At 30.1% G+C, this 21,099-nt stretch overlaps 3 protein-coding genes and 1 long non-coding RNA gene across 4 annotated transcripts; 1 reads left to right on the top strand and 3 right to left on the bottom strand.

Moving 5' to 3' along the window:
• Nucleotides 1-1,037: 1,037 nt before the first annotated feature.
• LOC101210789 (GDSL esterase/lipase 5) lies at nt 1,038-5,214 on the bottom strand. Its single transcript, XM_004148398.2, has 5 exons — nt 4,756-5,214; nt 4,316-4,437; nt 3,296-3,526; nt 2,345-2,600; nt 1,038-1,568 (listed from the first exon to the last, which is right to left on the bottom strand). Exons 1-5 carry the CDS (start codon nt 5,009-5,011, stop codon nt 1,309-1,311), a joined length of 1,125 nt encoding a protein of 374 aa, XP_004148446.1. The 5' UTR covers nt 5,012-5,214; the 3' UTR covers nt 1,038-1,308.
• A 2,262-nt stretch (nt 5,215-7,476) lies between these two features.
• On the bottom strand, nt 7,477-10,607 carry LOC101210298 (GDSL lipase). The gene is made up of 5 exons (XM_004148396.3): nt 10,271-10,607; nt 9,225-9,346; nt 8,906-9,139; nt 8,523-8,769; nt 7,477-7,928 (listed from the first exon to the last, which is right to left on the bottom strand). Exons 1-5 carry the CDS (start codon nt 10,542-10,544, stop codon nt 7,669-7,671), a joined length of 1,137 nt encoding a protein of 378 aa, XP_004148444.1. The 5' UTR covers nt 10,545-10,607; the 3' UTR covers nt 7,477-7,668.
• A 4,045-nt stretch (nt 10,608-14,652) lies between these two features.
• LOC101209812 (GDSL esterase/lipase 1) lies at nt 14,653-20,060 on the bottom strand. Its single transcript, XM_004151268.3, has 5 exons — nt 19,749-20,060; nt 19,410-19,531; nt 19,092-19,328; nt 15,256-15,502; nt 14,653-15,174 (listed from the first exon to the last, which is right to left on the bottom strand). Exons 1-5 carry the CDS (start codon nt 20,029-20,031, stop codon nt 14,921-14,923), a joined length of 1,143 nt encoding a protein of 380 aa, XP_004151316.1. The 5' UTR covers nt 20,032-20,060; the 3' UTR covers nt 14,653-14,920.
• On the top strand, nt 15,917-18,597 carry LOC116402207. Its single transcript, XR_004214655.1, has 2 exons — nt 15,917-16,550; nt 18,230-18,597. It is a non-coding gene; the product is annotated as an uncharacterized LOC116402207 (long non-coding RNA).
• Nucleotides 20,061-21,099: the final 1,039 nt, after the last annotated feature.

Raw genomic sequence — 21,099 nt, 5'->3', positions numbered from 1 at the left:
TTTTTTAAATCTTAATCTCTTAGTTTAGTTTTATAAATGACCTTTTCTCCACATTATACAATTTTTTGGTTCCATCTTTGACGAGGCTCATGAAACAAATTATATACTAAACCATGTTTGATTGACTAAAAATTGTTTTTCAATAAGTTGTTTTCATTTAAACACTTTTATATATAAAAAAATTTAAATAAAACAATTTGTGTGTTGTTACATTTGTTAAAAAATGCTTTCACACGACCCAAATTTGTTTGTTTTGTTGTTCGGTCGAACAATTTCTAAAATACTACAAAAGAAGATTCATTACGAATTGGCCCTTGAAGTTAGTTGTATAAATAAGTGGTTTTGGGAGATGATTGTCGTAGATGGTCATTGGAGGTAGGTCTTAGGAGGTTGTCGTCGCTGAAGTTGGACATCAAAGATGGTTTCATTTATAGGGGTTGAGTGATCATCGATCAATCAACATCAATTTTGAGCTAAAACCAACTTTGGACATTGTTGATTTACATTGGTCTATTCTAATCAATAATCAGGATATTGGTGACACCGTTGATATTGATTAGTTGATTCTAGTAGTCATGTGTGAAAATCATAATAATTTTTATAATGATGTTGTAAACAATGTTAAGTATCTCTCAAATGTTTACTCTTACACCAAAAAACTTTTATGAGAAAAAACCGTTTACATAAAATGTTTGACTTTGATATCGAAAGAGTTAAACAAGAACGATTTTCTCATAAAGGAAATATAATATAGGTAGAGTATTTAGACATAGAAGTTAACCTTGTGCTAGACATTGGTTAAAAGAATATACATTTATTTCAAGTGTATTTTTCATTATCTAAGTGTCAAAGTAATCATAGACATACAAGTTTGGTTTCGTTGGCCACACCCTACAATCCTTGAGAAGGGATCAAAACAAATTTAACTTAGATTTTGAAAGACTTGTCAATACACTTAGTACTCCAAATAATTGACGAACTAACACTAGTACGTTTTTACAGAGCATACTCATGTATTGATCTTTAAAAACTCAAGATTAAGAATGATATCCAACAGCACTTCGATTAAAAAGGTAAACTTTTCCCACGTTCTAACACTAGACACTTCGATCAAGTTTATGTACACAATGACATTATCGAACTCATAGCTTTATTAGGGCGAAAATAGAAGAAGTGAACGATCTAATGCTAAACATAGGCAACTGATTAAGAAATACTCTAACAAACATAAAATCGAAAAAAAGGGAAAAGAAAAGAAGTGTCTAATAATGAGAAAAAGACACTATAGAATATAGTTTTCTTTTCTTTTCATTCGTAGGCCAACGAAGGTGATCCATATTGAAAGAGTTGTTTGAGGTTATAAGGGTTAATGACTTGTTCATCTCCACTCCACATGAGCCTTGCAAGTTGCTCATAAGCTTTTTGGTTGGGATGATATGAATCAAAGAACAAATATTTGGTTGGATCTTCACATAGTTTAAACTCTTTTGTTCCTCTTCTTCCTCCACAACTATAAATTCCTCTGTACTCTCCACTCCCACAACATGCTGTCTCCACTTCCTTGAAACCTTCATCCAAATATATATTCATAAGTTTTTCTTTTTTCATATCAATAATGTTATCAATATTTTTACTTTAGATAACAAAACGATGAAAATATTTATAAATAATAACAAAATTTTACTTTAAATCGTGATAGGTCCAAATAAACATCTACTAGTGTCTATTTTCAAAGGAATAGATGTATGTCTAGGTTGTCATTAATAGAAAGTAAAACTCTTTGTTATATTTGTAAATATTTTAAAGAGTTTTTGCTATATTGAAAACACACATTTACAAGTGTTTTAAAAACCAACCTAAGTCTTAAAACTAAAAATAGTTCTTTTCTAAAATTTAACTAAGAATTAAGGTGTGTAACCAAAAACAAGCACATATTTCAAAAAAGAAAAAAAAAAAAAAAAGACAGATTATCAAACAATACCTAAAATTTTGTATTATATATCTACCTGCTTTGTAAAAAAATAAAATCTTAATCAATTAACCTCACCCTAACTTCACTTCATCAATTTCACCATATTGTTTTCCAACACTAAATTCAAACATCTATTAAAGTATTTTTTTTTTCATCACAAACCAAGTTGAATCCTAGTATATCTACATAAATATATTGGGAAAAAAAAAAAACCAAACTTCATTTTAACCTCTAGAAGAACTATTTAGAGAGTTTTCATCACGATAGCATAGTTTAGTAGCTAAGGCATTTCTACTTCTAAGAGGTTACATTTCATGCAATTTTCGCTCTCTGATCGTAAAAAAAGAAGAGAAAAGAAGAGGAAACAATTACCATATTTGGAAGGGTTTTGTATTATTTGTAGAAGCAAATTGTTGGCATCAGCAAAAGCATATTTGAATCCATTGAGTTGAGTGGCAAGGTTTTGTAGAGCAATGGGAAGCAATTTGTTGTGCAAATTTACTATTGAAGAAGCCTCTTCTACACACTTTCCATGTCCTTCTCCTTTCAACATCTTCAACCTTGGCATACAACCCAAAGAAGGCACTCCCACTAATCCAAATTTCCTTCCTCCATTCTTGTATATTTCCTACAAAGACAGAAACATCAAATCGAATATGTTGAATGATCCCTAATTTTATAGATAACTTTTCTCCTAGTGTGGTTATGTTGATCTCTTAAAATTACTAAGTTCCGCTGTGACAAAAAGTTTAGGTATATCATTCGAGTTATCTGATACATTAGACATGCGGAGATGTCACTAACATGAAACTCAACTTGTTCATCAAATAAATTTAATTTTTTAAAATAAATGTGTCAAAGTGTTAGGAAGGATGTGATTGACAGTAACAAAAGAATAGTCAACAAAAAAAATACTCGAGAAGAAACAAAATCACTTATATTCGAAAAACACTACAAGGCTTGCAGAAACAATACTAAGAGCAGTCCTATTTAGTCGATTCTCGTGAATAATTACCGATCCATAACTTCCATCCTACAAAAATCCTAAATCTATAACTCTCGTCTAATTATGAACATATGAGATTTATACTTTATTTCATAAACTTCTTACTTTATCTTTTATGATCAAACACAACTCTCTAAGCTCCAATTTAAATAGCAAATGCATAAAATGTATTTGAATCTTAATTCATGCATAATGAATCTACAATCAATACAAAGATTTTCATGGTTTATTAATGGTGTATTAACCACGTCCACGAGTAGAGAATGAGAGTCGGTGTTTAGTTTATTAATGGTGTATTAACATGTTTCTAAATTTACCTGGATCACTGTGGTGAGGTTTCCAATCACCATATTCACATATTGTGTTTGAGTATAGATTTGGAAGGCAGTGGAGTCTCCTTCAAAAAGACTTATGTAATCATTTCCTCCTGTACTGATCAAATAAACTGAGTTTGAGAGCAAGTTTTGAGCTCTGTTATCTCCCAACTTCTTCCTCAATGATTTCCCCACTTCAATGAAATTCGTCAACTGAGTTTGAAGCGTTATGGCCTGAAAATCAATCAACGTTTTCTTATGATTCAATTCAATGCATTAGAGAAGAAAAACAAATGGAAAGAAGTTAAATATATATGTTTAGTCCATAATGATAGCACAAACGGACATGCTCGGTCAAGGCAAAGTTAAACTGATTTAGCTTTGAAACGTATTTTAGATAACGTCGTTAGTCATCTACCCCTATATATAAGTCAGGATGGTTCAAGGAAAGTAGGTGAATTCTCACTCTCTAATCCTAAATATTTCACTCTTTTAGAGTACGAGCAACAAACATCAAGCAGTATGTAGAATTCTCTATTTTGCAGCTCATCGTTCTCTCCAGCTAAAAGAATTTACTATCATACTCTTTTTCTGTAATTTTAACAACAACATCATCTAACAGATAAAAGTTTCACATTGGCTACTCTAAAATTGACAACTATCTTGAATGGTACCTGACTTCTTAAGTGAAACAAAAAACAAAGTTACCAGAACTTATGCATGTCCAAAGTGGACAATACCCTAAACACTGAGGGACGATAACTGTTTGAGGAGAGGAATGTTGGAATGCTAGCAACATCTCACATTGACTAACAAGGTCTAATCCACCGTATATATAAGTGAAAGACAATTGTCTAATAGTTTGATTAGGCCTTTTGAGTGAAACCAAAAAGAATGTTATGAGCGTTTTTCTCTAAAGTAGACAACATCATACCAGATGGTAGAGATATTTGAATGGCAGTTAAATGTTAATACCCAAATCTCAAGCATATATAAAAAAAAGTTCAATGAATGGATTCAAACCGATCCTTGGTGACTCTCGAGTAAAGCACCACTTCCACCGGAAGCAAAGTTGACGCCATGGATGTAGAGATTGTTGTGAGGATCTAAATATGGCCTAATCAGTGGCAACTTTGCATACTCAGCTGCAACCAACAAAATTCCCTTTAAAAAATTTACCATAAAAACCAGCATTTTTCAGAAATTCGTCCTCTAAATGAATAAATAAAAATTACATTTACTGGAATTTAGTAACTATTTCGTTTTTTATTTTTTGAAATTTAGGCTTGTTTAGTACTAATTTTTCAATTATGGCTTCGACCTTTTCTCAGAACTTGAATCTCTTCAAGAAAGTGAAAACTACTGTAAAGAAACAGGAGAAAACAACAAGCATAGATATAAAAAAAACATAAAACTAAAGACAAAATGGTTAGGAAACAAAGAGATAATGGAAATGGAATCACCTATGAAATCAGGAATAAGACGGCCGTCGGAAAACCTGCCAGTAGGGTTGTGGAAGAAGGTGAGGCCATATGGAGGGAAATTGGCCTGAAAGTTGGTAGTGGTGTTGATGTAATTGTTGTTTCCAGCATCCAAAATTGAATCACCAAATATGAAAAATCCAACATTTTGTTCTGAAAATACAAATATATTTTCTTCTACAATGCTACTGAACAACACCACCACCAACAAACAGGTTTGAAATTTTGAGAACTTCATTTTTGTTGTGACAACGCCAACACACACTTTCAAATCTACTTCATTCTTATCAACTTGTTCTTATTATTATTATTAAATATTCTGAAGTAGAGTGGACCAATCAAGATCAATTTGAAAGCTGTGTTGTTTGTTGTCCTTATCCTTCCTACCTATGTATTATCATTAATTTGAAGATAACTTATTTTAAGGAGAAATTGTAATGGGTGGTACATTAAAAATATAATTCAGCAATAACAGTGCCAACCTTTTCAATTCTGCAAATATAGTAACTTTTTAATTTTGGTTCATATTTTTTTATTTTAAACTTTTCATTACTCCAAAATTACCTTCCTCCAAATATCCATCCATTTTTCTTCCTCTTTCTTTCTTTCTTTTATCTTTCTCATTCCCTCTCTTTTTCTCTGTCAGTTCTTCATTTTCTCCTCCTCCGTTGTTCTTTATGGTTCGTCTTCTCTTCTTCTTTTAATCTCCTCATTCTTTCTTTTACATGGGAAGAACAATTTATTTCTTTAATTATGTATACATTTTCCCCATTTTTTTTAAGTCCTTATACTTATGTAAGTATTTTCCTATATAATGTCCAAAATTGGTAATGAAATTTGATCATTATCTATTCCTTCTTGTTCTCGTCTGAATCACTCATATTTATTATTTATTGAAAATAAGGCTACTATTTGTTCTTTTTCATCTCTTTTATTTGTTACGTGAATCACTCATATTTATTATTTATTGAAATTAAGGTTAATATTTGTTCTTCTTCGTCTATTTTATTTGTTCTTCTTCATCTCTTTTTATCGGACGAGGCTTTGCATAGTTTTATTTTATTTAGTTATGTTTAGTTCTTTTTTTAAAAAGTTTGTATCAGTGTTTATTTTAGTGATATGATGTACTTATATTATATGTATTAGTTGACTAATACATTTCCTACATGTTTTTTAAATTTTTTTTCAAAATTGTTGCAGTTCATTGTATAAGTTATGGTTAAGGATGCAGTAACTATTTTTTATAGTGGTTAATGAGATGAACGATATTGGTATATGTGGATTACAAGACAAATTGTGTTTTTGTAGATAGAGTGATATCATTATTTGATTCTTTTGTGAACTTGATACGCACTAAAATTTTGGTTGAGTAATGTATTAAATTTTTTAGTTTTGTTGCCTATAGGTAGTAATGGTGTTCAGCGCATGTTCTTAAGATTGTTAAAGATAAAGATATGACTTGGTTCTTGACATTTGATTAGGGATCAATATACCCAATATCCTTTAGTTGTTCGCTTGGTAGATACAGTTTTGAATGTTTCAATTGATTCTTCTTCTTCTTCTTCCATATTTGAGGTTGATTTGGGAGGTGAATTAGCAATTTTTAAAGATGTTGATATTACCAATATTAAGAATGAGTTGGCCTTTAAGCAGAATAATTTGTTTTGTAGTAAACAAAATTTGTTGAAGACGTTCCGGTTTGTAGTAAACAAAATTTGTTGATTTTTCATTTTTTAAAATTTTATATGCAATTCATTTTAGTATTATTTAAGTATATGAATAACATAACTTAGTGTATCAAACATATAATATGTATCAAAGTGTACTAGTGAAGTATATTAAGTGTATCAACAGAACCTCCAATGTATCAAGTGTATTTTAATAAATCGAATGTATTAGTAAACATAGAAGGCGTATCAACAATACATCAAGGCTATCAAACATATGAATTGTATCAAGTGTATTAAATTTTTTGAATGTATGAATGAAGTGTAAAATGTTTATCAGCAGTGTATTAAGTATATTAAACTCATCAAGTGCATGAACAAAACACAAGTGTATGAAGAAATCGTAACAAGTGTATCGATAATACAACAAACGTATTATATATGCTTAGTGCATCAATATATTTAATTGATTTAGTGTATTTGTAAAGATTAACAAGCGTATCAACAACATATCAAGTGTATCAAACCAATGATGTATATCAAGTGTTATTTAATTCATTGAGTATATCAGCACAACATAACAAGTATATAAAAAAACGCATCAAGTGTATCAACAACATATCAAGTGATGTGTGAAAATGTTTATAATTCTAGAGAGTATGTTTGTAATTTTGCATTTTTTAAATGTGGGATGTGCTTGAATTTTGCCATTTTTACAAATCTAAGTATGGGGTGCTATGGGTCTAAATTATCAAACTAATTTTGCTATATTTGCTTTAGTAATAAACCTCTATTTACAATTTGACCTCTCAAATACACCTAACTTAACTTAATAATGAGTTTAAATACTATCAAATCAAAAGACTTTTAAAGAACATCTCATTTCCTTCCTATATATCCCAAAAAACAAAGAAGAAGAAGAAGAAGAAGGAAGAATTAACACTACAAAAAGTCCCATGATTATATTCTTTCAACGATAGTGTATATAAAATGTGTTAGATAGCTAATTCAGGCTATGTACGTTAAAAAAAAAAGGTTTAATTGGCAGATTTCCACAAAGACTAGCATTTATTCGAACACGAGTTTCCATAGCAAATGATATTACAATGTTGTGCTGCCTCATCAAGATTAGAAAGAAAAAAAATGAAGGTAGATGGCCAAGTTAAACATATAGATTCCAAGATTTTCTCAATTTCAAAATTCCCCTCCTAGATTAAACAATTCTATCTCAATAAGAAGCCAAAGTTGAGTCATCATAATGAAAGAGTTGTTTGAAGTTCACAGGCTTAACAATGTCCTCATCTCCACTCCAAAACTCATCTGCAAGTTGTTTGAATACTTTTTGAGTGGGATGAAAAGAATCAAAGAACATATGATCTTCAAGATTTTGGCAGTGAGTATAGGGTGAAGATCCAAACTCTCTTCCACAATTGTAAATCCCTCTGAATTCATCACTCCCACAGCAGGCTGTGTCCACTACCTTGAAACCTTCGTCCACACAAATAAATGCCATGTTAAACCCCTCATTCATGATTCTCAAACAATGTGCCATCAATAATTTAACTCTAAATAAGCGTCTCGAAAGCATAAACTTTCATTGACTAATACTCCTTGAAAAGATAAAGATTCATCAAAATCAAAATTATCTTGTGATCATGTGATGTTATGTCAAACATTTTTAATTTAAATATATTATAATCAAAACATATTTCCACCCCTAAACCTTTATATTTAAATGCCAATATGGTTTATAATTATCATTAAGTTTTGTAACAATTGAAATTTGTTAGGTATATAACGATTTAATTCTAATGTAAAAAATTATGTTAGTTTTTTATGATGTAGACCTTAATTTAGTAAAAATGAAATATTGGATCTCAAATCACTGCATTTTAAGTTTCTTCACTGCATTGAGGTGTAAAATTACATAGCACAAATACAAATGTCATTTTAAAAAAATTATACTATTTGTACAAATATTTCAACTTTGTGCTATATTTTAACTTTATTTTCTAAATAGGGTTATTTGCTATGATTTTCATACAAAGTAAGAGAGAATGAAAAACAGATCAAGTTTATTACCGTATTCTGTAGGGTTCTGTATTCTTTGTAGAAGCGCAGTGTGAACATCAGCAAAAGTGTATTTGAATCCTTTGAGTTGCTTGGAAAGTTTCTCAAGAGCAATGAGAAGAAACTTGTTGTGAATCCTTGCTATTGAAGAAGCCTCTTCAAAAAATTGAGCACTTTTTTTCAGTCTTGAACTTGGCATATACCCTAATGGAGGTACTGCCAGAACTCCAAATTTCCTTCCTCCATATTCGTATACTTCCTGTCACACATAAAACCCAAACAAACCATAAAAAATCTAATTAATTTGATCCGTTTATGATAAACACGTTTCCCAATATATAACAAAAAAACAAAAATTGTTACAAAATGAGGTGCCCATTGTTGTGCGATATTACCTTGATTGCTATCGTTATGTTTCCGACCACCATATTCACGAACTGTTCTTGAGCTTCAATCGTTTTGAAAATGTCATAGCTAATATCGAAAGGATTCAGATAATCATTTCCTCCAAAGTTGAAGAGAAAAACAGAGTTAGAGAGGAAGCTTTTAGATCTTGCATGTCCCAGCTTGTTTCTTAATGATTTCTCCACTTTTCTGAAGAACTCCATCTGTGTTTGAAGCCCAATGGCCTGAAAACCAAACAAAATGCATTCAATTCAGCAGAGGAAAAACAGGGAAAAGAAATTGGTTTGATTGATTTGATTATGTTGTAACCTGTTCTTGATGACTCATAGCTATAGCTCCACCTCCACCAGATGCAAAATTGGCTCCATAGTCATAAAGATCATTGTGAGGATCCAAATATGGTGGAATCAAAGGCAAGTTGGCGTACTCACCTGCATTAACATTTCTTGATCATATAAGCCTCCTGACAACATTATAATCTTCGACCAAAGGGGTCGTTTATTTACATTTTTGTTTCTTGTTCGTGTCAATTTTAATTTTTCAGAAACATTTCACGAGACTTTGGATATTTTCTAGGAAACAACATAATGTTCTATCCATCTTTCTGGGAACGAAAGAGTTCTGCGACCCATTGACATTACAGCTTAAGCTAATGGGTTATTCTGACAAATTAAATAATATATCAAAGGACAAACTAATTAATGTTCAATCCAATCATACCATTTGATTTTAGCACTTCTCTACCATGCCTTAGCCTAAAAATGTTCATGCTCAAAGGACAATATTGTAACAATGACATTCCCTCTGGCCAGCTAAAATCAGAAAGAAAACAAATAGGGTACAAAATGTACGGACTTTCATGCTCTTAGCAAAAAACTTCTACCTGTTTTGGGAAGCTGGAATGTACTCGAAAATTATTGAGAATCAGGATTTCTGAATGTTATAACAAACATTGGAATGAGACTATCAGTGAGAATGTAAAACTTATTACAAGCCACACCCAATGCCCTCGTGAACAAAAAATCTACTCTTATACTTGATCTTCAATCCTTGTGAACACAAACCACATACTAGAAATTCAAACTTAAGCAAAATAAGATCCATAAATCCAAAAGTTATCCCATCCATTAACCAAATCAATTAAAACATTATTTGAAGCACAAGAAAATGACAATAACTAAACCCCATTCTCTTAACAGGGAACAAAAAATTATGTTACGCATTCATCAGAGCATTAACCAGGAGTTCAGCCACCAAGATTTAAGCAAGACAAGAAGAAACATATTCAGTGATCTAATTGGTACTAAACAATTTTTTTTTGAAAAGAAATAATAACACAGAGAAATGATAATGACCTAAGAAATCCGGAATGTTACGGCCGTCGGTAAACCTGCCGGTGGCGATCGGGTTCGGGAAGAAGCTTTCACCATAGGGCGGGAAGTTGGCCTGAAAGTCACTGGTGGTGATAATGTAGTTGTTGTTGCCGGCGTCGACATAGGAATCTCCGAAAATGAAAAAGCCGAAACTGGTATCCGGCGAGGAATTGCCGGGCAGTTGGATTCTGGCGGCTTCCAATACGGCGGCGAAGAAGATGAAGAAGCAGCAAATGCAAAAGTTTGAAAACTCCATTGTCTATAGTTTTCCGGTTTAAGAAAGAAAATCTTGTTGTCTTCTCTTATACTAATTTCCTTACAAACTTATAAGTCTTACTGTCTTTTTTATATCAATATTCTTCCAACTTTCACGTGAAGATCCTAATTAATTTTCCAGACATTTTTTAAAAATATTTTTAAATTATAACAAAGTTTTTTATTATATCATGATACACTTCTATCATTATAACACATCAACAATTAAATTTTTTTACTATAAATGTTGAATATTTTATAAAATTTATTCAATGTATATAAAACTATAATTTAGTTTTATGTCTAAATGTAATATCTGTATTGTTTCTATAGTTTGATGTTAAAATTTATGTTGGTTTACTATGATAAGCTTTACATTTTTTTAGAAAAAAAAAACGAAATTTAGAGATATCCAAATTCTACTAATTGAATTAGAGATTTTTAAAAGCAACAATTTTTAAATACATTAAAATGAAAAATAAAAAATAACTATACAAAAATTTCAGATTTTATCAAAGATAAATATTGATTCTATTGGTGTCTATAGATGACATTGATAAAAACCAATAGAAATTTATGAGTGTTTATATAATCGATAGAATTTGAAATTTTATTTCATCTGTAAATATTTTTAGCAGTTTTGTCATTTATAATAATTTTTATTTTTGAAAACTATTTTGTTTTAGTTTTGAAATTTTCGTTTAGTTTAGAAAGAGAGTTGACGAGAGGAAGAGTAATGTTTATAAGTTTAATTTTTAAAATAAAAGGGAGAGGGAAAAAAGAGTTTGCCAACAACGCATAAGTTTTTCTAAAATTTTTATCTAATAAGTTATTGACTTATATATTTCAAAATTCACCTATAAAATTGAATATTCAAGAAAAGAAAAATAAAAACTTTAAACTTGAAGACTATCGTAAACATTTAAAATTTAAACATTACATTTAATAGACCCAAAAATTAAAAGTTTGAAAGTTGTAGGAACTAAATAAATGATTAAGTTTGTTAATCTATTTAATTATTTAAGCATTGTAAATTTATATTAGGGGTTTTATAAAAATATAAGAAAGGAGCGAAAAATATTTAATCAGTATAAAATAATTTTGAAAACGAAAATTCTTACCTACTCACAAGGAAAAACGTCAAAAATGCCTCTGTGATGAATGGACATTTTTGCTTGAGGTAGCCAAATCTAAAGTTTTTTTTTTTTTTTTTTTTTTTTGGTATTCGTTCATTTAGATTTTATCGATTAAATTTAGATAGCCAAATTTAAACAATTTTTGTTTGAGATGTTTAAATTTGAGTACCCAAATCTAAACTATTTTTTAGATGTTTTTCTACGTTTAGATTTGACTACCTAATATTTCAATGATACTTTTTATGATCTTTTATATTTGTCGTAACCAAATAATAATTTATTTTTTTAAAAAAAGGAAAACAATTGGAGAAGAAAGAAGAATATGAAAAGGAATGAGAAAAGTGAAATATTTTTAAAATAATAGCCGATTTCATGGATTTTTTAATTTTATAACACAACGGATATTTTGATATTTTGTTATATTTATAAAATTTGGTCCATTATTAAAATGTTGTGAACATGATTGTGTGAATAGTACATTTAGAAAATGTTTTAAAAAAAAGATATCACATCATAGTTATTTTATTTGTCAATAATTATTCCAACTTCATTTACTTTTTATCCTAATCTTTATTTATGTCTTCCAAAAAATTTAGATACTATTTTGGTTTTGTTTCCTTCTATGGACTTTCATTTATTTGTTCTTCCCATTACATTTATCTATCCCTGTTTGTTTCTTTGGGATTAATCATTCATGACATTAGATATCCCCATACATTTGATTTTTAACTTATTTTTTTGAAATTGAATAACCAAATGAGAGGTGAATTGAAATTTACCTTATAGTATAAAAAATAATTAAAATTCGATATCAAAACGAGAGATTATCCACATTTAACATTATATATATTATAAAAAATCAATGTTAAACATTAAAAATATATAAGATTCGAAATGTCTTTCATGCAAATATATAACGTTTTATATATCACAAGTTAAATGTAATCAATGAATGAAAATTTGAAAAAGTGTAACTCATTTGATTACATTTACTGTTTACCTATGTTTTGTAATCATAACAAACTATGAACTCGCCTCCAAATTTTTAATCAAAGCTCATAATTTGATTGATGAAAGTAGATGTTCAAACTGATTGTGTTTGAAAGTTACGTAGAATCACTACTGCTTGATCACATTTAAATTTATTAATACTATTACCACCATTCATGTTAGAATTCAACAAATAATTAACAGTAACAATAAATGTGACCGTTAAAATTCTAGATATTACAATTTGTGATATGGAGATCCATTACGATTGATTCATTAATATAATATTATTACTATTACACTACTTTCTATTTGGTACAAATAAACATAACATAGATAATGTTTTATAAAATATTTCATTTGTAAAATAATTTTGAAAATTGACATCAAAATCTATATATAAAAAAAACTTCTTAATATCAAATGTGGATTTTATTCTAGGGGAAATAGTAAGATTCTGAATGTCTCACTTTTCTTTTAAAAAAACCAAATGAATGAATGAAAATTTGAAGGCATGGAGGGGTTAGGTATGAAGAAATTGGTTTAAAATAGAGTTCGTTGCTTGAAGATGCTACTAAAGTAAATGACTCACATGTTGTCCTAAACATAAACAAATAAATTAAAACAAAGTTTTTCAAAACTTGTTGTTTATTTTATTTTATTTTTGTATTTTTTCAATAAACAATGTAAATGTCTTGTTTCCTCTAAAACAAAATAATAATAATAAACAATGTAAACGTGATTATTAAAAAAAAAATGAAAGTGCTTCTTTCTCGATCTATAGTATGTATAAAAGCTCATATATGAAAAAAAAAAATAGTCCATTTTACCCTTTTAATTATAAGTATTTTTACTATTCATTTGATGACAATTTTGTCATTGAACTTCAATGCATGAATAGTTGGCGAATTTTAACTCTTCCTCTTCGTTTCTCTAACCATTCAATCTTTGATTCAAAAATATTTATTACCCTAATTAACTTCATGGGTAGTGGAAGAATAATTTTTATAGGTATGATAATAAATTCAAAGAAGCCTTTTAAAATTCTTTAATATATACTTTCTACCAATTTATTCAATATAAATGTATGATATCTCTTGCTTTCTTGAGCAAAATATCACTGTTAAGTGGAGATGCAATTGCAAGGAGACAAGAAAGATGTTGAAGATAAAGATTAAGAGTGAATCTAGCAAATCACACCATCAATTAAAATGAGAGAAATGCAAGAAGACAATATTTATTTCTTCTGTGTTAGAGATCTGTACAAATATATATATTTTTTATTTCTTTGTAAATATTATCTACTTCTCTATTTCGTTGGAATTATTTTTCTTTTTGATATTTTTTTAGTTATATAAATGAGTAGAATGAATTTTTTTTTTTCATATTCTTTTCAATTATTATATCTTTCTTTTATTTTTCTAGCTAAAATGAGAAAGTAAAATGACATATGACCTTATTTTTTATTATGTCTTTTATCTTAAATTAGTATATCTCTTTGTTATGTTTTTATAGATCAACACTCTAAAATTTCTAACATTTTTTTTGGAGAGCAAAAGAGTTAGGAAATAGTGAAACTAAATTCAAATCAATGACTTTAGTTACACATTTTCAAATTCTTAGCTTAGATGTATAAGCTATGGACGACTTATGAATATTTGTTACAAACATTCAAATTCTAAAATAGTAAAATACGATAAATTAACTATTTAATCTCATAAAAACCTAACATTTTATATATACGGATATTTTCTACATCAATTATTGAATAGTAATTGCTATCATGTTTCTATATATTACTTAAATCTATTTTTCTTCTTTGTTCTTTATAACTTATGCTTCTTTCAAGATATAATATAATTTAAAAATATTTTATAATTTAAAGATAGGGGCATTTCTAAAAATAACAAAATAAATTAAAATATTTAGATTCTATTGGTGATAGTGTGGGGGTGCTAATATTTTTTCTAAACAGAAAAGACGTTCGAACACTTTATCTTTGTTTACAAATCATTTTAGCAAATACATTTGGGTGCCTAACCAAGCACTCCTAAATCCAAACTTGGCGACTCCATATTTTTCTCCTATTGTAAACCAAATTGGCCGAGCTCCATGTCGCAAATCCGTAACAACAATATTAAGTAGTTATATTCCGCAAATCAAACAGTTTAATTATGATCAAAATCCACAACTACATTCCTTAGAGAGAGGGAAAAATAAACCTCTTATATATATTACACATTTTTCTCAATCAAACGCCAAAAGTTGAGTCAGATTGAAAGAGTTGTTTGAAACTATAAGGCTTAACAATGTCAACACCTCCACTCCATATCAGTTTTGCAAACTGTTCATATGCCTTTTCAGTTGGATGATAAGAATCATAGAACAAATAGTCACTGATATTTTTGCAGTGACTGAACGGTATAGTCCCTGTATTTCTTCCACAATTATAAGACCCTCTAAACTCATCACTTCCACAACATGCTGTGTCCACCACCTTGAAACCTTCATAGAAATATATATCCACAATTTCAATAAGTTCAAATTAGGATCTAAATTGTTAGAAACTACAGTTGAGAGAATTACCGTATTTGGTAGGGTTTTGAATTCTTTGCATGAAGAAATTGTAAGCATCAACATAAGAGTATTTGAATCCTTTGAGTTGTTTGACAAGTTTTTGAAGAGCAATTAAAAGCAATTTGTTGTAAACTTTTGACAGTGAATTACTCTTTTGGATAAATTCCTCATTTTTTGCCAATCTTGAACTTGGTAGATAACCTGAGGGAAGCACTCCAAGCACCCCAAATTTCCTTCCTCCAAGATTGTATATTTCCTGTATCATATCACATCAACCACATCAATCACTATTACATTTAAAACCTAAAACTAAAAAAAAAACATCCTATGTTACCTACTATTACTAAGAGCGGTTATCACTGATATCTACTTTTATTTTGTTATCAATGGTATATATAACTACTATCACTTCCTATCTGCGTGACTACTGATATAGCTACTTGATAGTAGCTAATTTTCTATTTGTCACCACTGTTACCTACTATTTTAATCTTTTTTCTTGATTTTTTCAAATTAAAAGCTATCATTGATCACAATTAATTAATAACTATGGTAAGTTGTAATTGTTGATAGATGTAAGCTCTCATTCCATTCTTCTTTTATTTATATTAATATTTCTTAAGTTGTAAAAAAAAGTTTAAATCCAATCGTGAAACCTTTATAGATTGAATCATTTTGATGAGAAATTTTAGAATCCATTTTATTTTGGTAATAGTTAGGAACTGAGCAAATGATGAAAAATCTAAGAAAATGAGCTAAGAGCTAAGCTCTTGCTGGCAAATCTGGATTTTTCTTTCTTCTTCTTTGTGGAAAAAAAAAAAAAAAACCTTCCCTCCCCCTCTCTCTTGAAATTTCTTATGCCCGAAACCTCACTCTCCCTCTCCTTCACATCGACGTCGATAACCCTCCTCCAACGTGGGGCGACAACCTACATTACACACCTCGTGAACGTTGCCACTGCCCAATTCATCTTCATCACTGCTCACATCTACAAGTTCGATTTGTTACGCCGCGTCTCCCCCAATTCGTTAGAGTTCACCGTCGTTTGACGCACACAGTGGGTCTCACGGTGGGTCTCAACGTCATACGAGAGGTTGTGGCTGTTTTAAAAAAAATTGGAACCTCAACATCATACCTCTTTCTTGTGTTGCTCCAAATCATTGGTGCAACTCGATCTTGTCGCCGGTAGTTGGATCTTGGAGTTTTAAACCAACTTGAAAAAGGGAAGATGTATAATCTATGGGGATCGAGTCATTACTTGAAATAGGGAAGATGTATAATCTCATGGGATCGAGCCATTGATGGTGAGTGGTTCATTTTCAAGCTTTGTTTGTACTTATACACGCTATTTTTATAGTATTGCTTGGAAACTACCGTGATTTAAACTTATTATGAATACATATTGTTGAGATTTGATTTTTGTCAAATATATGAATCTCTTAAACTAATTTCAAATCTCTCTAAAATCTAAGGAATATTAGTTAATATTGTCTCCTAAGAATAAGGAGAGGAGGATCTAAATGAAAGAGAGGATGAATATATATGAGTGATAAGTATGAAGTAGAGTGTTTTTTAACGCAAAAACTGAGGTATTTCTTAAAGATACACAAACAACCGAACCGATAGTAAAACCAGGAGAAAGCGTAAAGGAAAAGGTGATTACTTCTGCTGTTGTATGTACGGAAGGATGTAATTCCCATGGTTCAAGATTTATTTGAACAGATAAGGAATATTTACAAGAAGCATTGACTTGAGGCTTGACCTCACAGATTCAGGGGAGCCTAAAGATGTTGATTACTAGTTACATGTTCCTTTCAGGGGAGCTTGAAGTTAGTTTAATTGTAGTTATGACTATTGATGTAACAAGTGTAATATGTTATTCACAATGATCTTTAATAATATTCCTAATATGAGCAAGAAAGCTCCTCAGATGTAGGTCATATTTACCGAACTGGGTTACCAAAGTGTCGTGCATTTACTTATCTACTTATGTCTTGAGTTATTTCTGAAGTCAACTGCATGTGGTATAACTAGGTGGTGCTTAACAGTGTTTCATTTTCTCACATTTTTATTTATGCTTAAACGATGAGTCACCATGATTTTAAGATTGTGTATGGTTTGAATTTTTATAAAAATGTTATTCTAAAAGTATGTGTTGATGACTAAGGATTGAAAACTATTTTATGAATATGTGTTTTTGTCCATGTTTAGCTTTTAAACATGAAACATGTGATTTTTATGAATGAAGTTGGTGATTTCCCTAAAGACTACGTGAACGCGTTTCTGAATCACCACCTACAATTATTAGGGGGTTTCAGGGCAAAGAGGTCGTGGTTAGAGATCCGAGAACTTGAGCCTAGTTGATAATATGAGTGAAGGATTGAGATATGCTTTGGGCCTAGTTTGGCTCTATGTACACATTGGAGTGGATATGGAGGTTGTTACTGTGGTAGGTATTAAGTATGCATGAGCTCTGTTTGACCGTGTGTTTCCTTGTGGATATGGATCACAAGTGAGCTATTTCGGACTGTGTATTTAGTATGCTATCATAGTTGGATTGAATGGAGGTTGTTATTGGGGTAGTGCTAAATATGCTTGAGCTCCATTTGACTGTGTGTTTCCTTGTGGATATGGATCACTTATGAGCTATTTTGAGTCGTGTATTTAGTATTCTACCATGGTCGGATCGAATGGAGGTTGCTATTGTGGCAGGTACTAAACATGTGTGAGCTAGTTTTCGTCGCATGACTATTTTATCATGTGCAAGCTATTCTTTGTCGTATATTTAGGTGTGTTGCTATGGTTGGATTGAATACAGGTTTCTCAGCTTGACTCGTGGTTTATAGTATAATATAATGATGACAGCTTCATTATTGATACATTTTTAGACATTGTTTTAGTATGTTTTACGAGCTTTTATTTTTAAAAGCTTGTCACTTACTAAGTTTTAACTCACATTTTTCAATGTTTTTCTCCCCCTCAGATAGTGGTCAAGGTCGAAGCTTCTACTGAGTTTTTCCTCACCATTTGTATAGTTTATCATTTTTGTATATGTATATACTTCAGTTTTTTATTACGTTAGAAGTAGTTAGAAGTAGCAAGATTTATGATATGGACACTTGAGAGATTTATTAGTGGATTGTAATTATTTGGTAACTAAATATCTAGTTTGGCTATAAACTTTGATTGAGACTATCTAGAATGGAATAGTTTGGATTAGTGTAGAGAGAAAAACTTGAGGTGCTGTTGAATCTGAAGATTAATATATGTATAAAGAAGTGAAAATTTCTTCCGCTTTCAGGTTTGGCTAACCCATATTTTAGAGGAGGTGCTGTCGAAGTTTTTGTAGAATTTTATATTACTTATTCTATAGAAGTTTAAGTTTGACTAGTGTTGGTTTCAAAAAGCGTTTTCATATCACGATCAAGATTATGAGGAAAAACCTAGAACAGGGTGTAACATGTTGCTATTAGTGATAGCATTCAATTTGTAAAGTGTACTATCGGTTACTATCATTGGTATTGACTATAGTAATAATTGTTGAAGGTTGAAGAGATGATATTGAAGGCATGTGACTGAGAGTTTGTTTTGACAAGTTTTTGGGATTATTCTAAATATTTTTTGTCTAAACTAGTTCGTTCAGTTCGATTGGGTTCGTGGTTTTGTCCATTGCACACTCTACTATAGCCTATACATACTTTGAAAATTTTAGACACACTAATAAAAGTTGTAAAATTCAGCAGTATATTTTTTACTATAAAAACGTAGAGCCATAGCCTAAAGATTAATTTGTATAATTTAACCTAGCTAGCTAACATATTTAGAAACATAAAGCTAGAGAGTACCTTGAGAGCTATTGTCATGTTGTTGATCACCATATTGGCGTATTGTTCTTGGGATTCAATGGTGTTGAAGATGTCAAAGCTAGATTCAAAAGGATGTAGGATATCACCTCCTCCAATATTGAAGAGAAAAACAGAGTTAGAGAGGAAGGTTTGAGATAATGTTTCATTCCCCATATCCTTTCTTATTGATTTCTCCACTATTTTGAAAAACTCTATCTGAGTCTGAAGTGATAAGGCCTGTAAAACCAAACCAAGTTTAATGATGCATTTAATTCAGCAGAGAGAAAAAAATATTAATTGATTAGATTGAAATCACACAGTCTCATTTGTTGACTCAGGTAAGATTGGAGCTCCGCCGGATCCAAAATTCACACCATTCATGTAGTTACTGTTGTTGGGGTCTAAAAATGGTGGAAGGAAAGGCATTCCGGCATACTCCGCTGCCATAAATTAATCAATATATAAATATATTATAGTTGTCCAGTTAAATTGAAAATTTCATGAAAGTGTTTGAGATCTGGAGTATTAGAAATAATGTGATCCAAATCAAGTATATACAAATATTCATGACATGTGAAAATCATCAAATATGTCGACGTTAATGACATTTAAAAAACATTAAAAAGTATAATACGACCGTAAAGAAAAGTATCTAACCTAAGAAATCTGGTATAATACGACCGTCACAGTAACGACCAGTTGGGATGGGGAAGAAGGATTCGCCATAGGGTGGGAAGTTGCTTCGAGTTCTAATGGTGCCATTGAGGTAGTTGTTGTTTCCAGCATCCACAAAAGAATTTCCGAATATGAAAAACCCGAAACGTTTTTCTGATAGCGGAACGTTGGGTAGTTGGATTTTCAGAAAAGCACTTTGTGCTGCTGCAATGTCAAACAAGATGAAGAAGAAGAAGAAACAAATTCCCAAGTTTGGAAATTTCATCTCTTCCTTGTGATGTGTTGGAGAGCTTATTATGTTCTTATATATACAATAAATGAATATGGACCACATAGTTAAATTCAAAACGTGACATTTCTATTATATTTTACTAAGCAAATAGTTTTGTTTTAGTATAACTGGCTATTGTTTCATGATTTTGTGTTCTTATTGGGCTATATTAATATTACCAAGCAATTTTTTTTCTAAAACATACTAAATAGGGATACTTTTGTCATTTCGATAAACAATCAAGTACATAGCATTGAAGTCTATTTACTTCAAACTACTTCTCAATTATTCGTTGGTCTACCATTGAAGTCTCATTCATATCTATACATGTTAGATTGAAATCAAATTGATTTTAGAGGGTCAATCTATAGTTGTATAATTAAAGATATTCGTATATCTAAATATCACTTGGTGCAAAGCTCTTTGGTATCATATACACCAAGTTTAGAGGTAACCATTTGTATCTTAAATTTAACTAATAATCAAAATATTTTTTGCAATAATAGTAAAAAAGTTGTTAACAAAAACAATTTTAGATGAAGGGCTCAATCAACAAACTTACATAGAAATAATTCTTAAGAATTTAATATCTCACCTAAAGTATATTAAATATGTCTGTGCGGTACGATTGGTTTGGTACCAATCAATAATAGTTGGATTGTTCGTTTGACGTGCATAACAATACTTATTGCATTTACCAGAGAGACAGTTTTGATAACCATTTTGTTTTTGTGTATTTAGAAAACATATATGTTTTAGTTCAATAATTTTATATAGGAAAATATTTTTTTACACGACAGGATATCACACGGTAAAAAATACAATGTATTTGCAAACTATAATCAATGTTGAAATTTTTTAACTAATTTATGATATTTTTGAGAATGACAAAATTTCTCAATATCTCTTAAATATATGTCTATAATCCACAACAGTTTTTCAGAATTTTAGTATTTAAATCAAATTAATTAACATTCATTCTATATTTTGAATAATGATTTTCCCTGAAAAAAAATGTCAAAGAGAATTTCAATTAACAAGATTCATTATATTTTATAATAT

This window comes from Cucumis sativus, chromosome 2 (assembly GCF_000004075.3).
Source record: "Cucumis sativus cultivar 9930 chromosome 2, Cucumber_9930_V3, whole genome shotgun sequence".
Taxonomy (NCBI): domain Eukaryota; kingdom Viridiplantae; phylum Streptophyta; class Magnoliopsida; order Cucurbitales; family Cucurbitaceae; genus Cucumis; species Cucumis sativus.
This window is presented reverse-complemented; position numbering and strand designations above follow the sequence as displayed.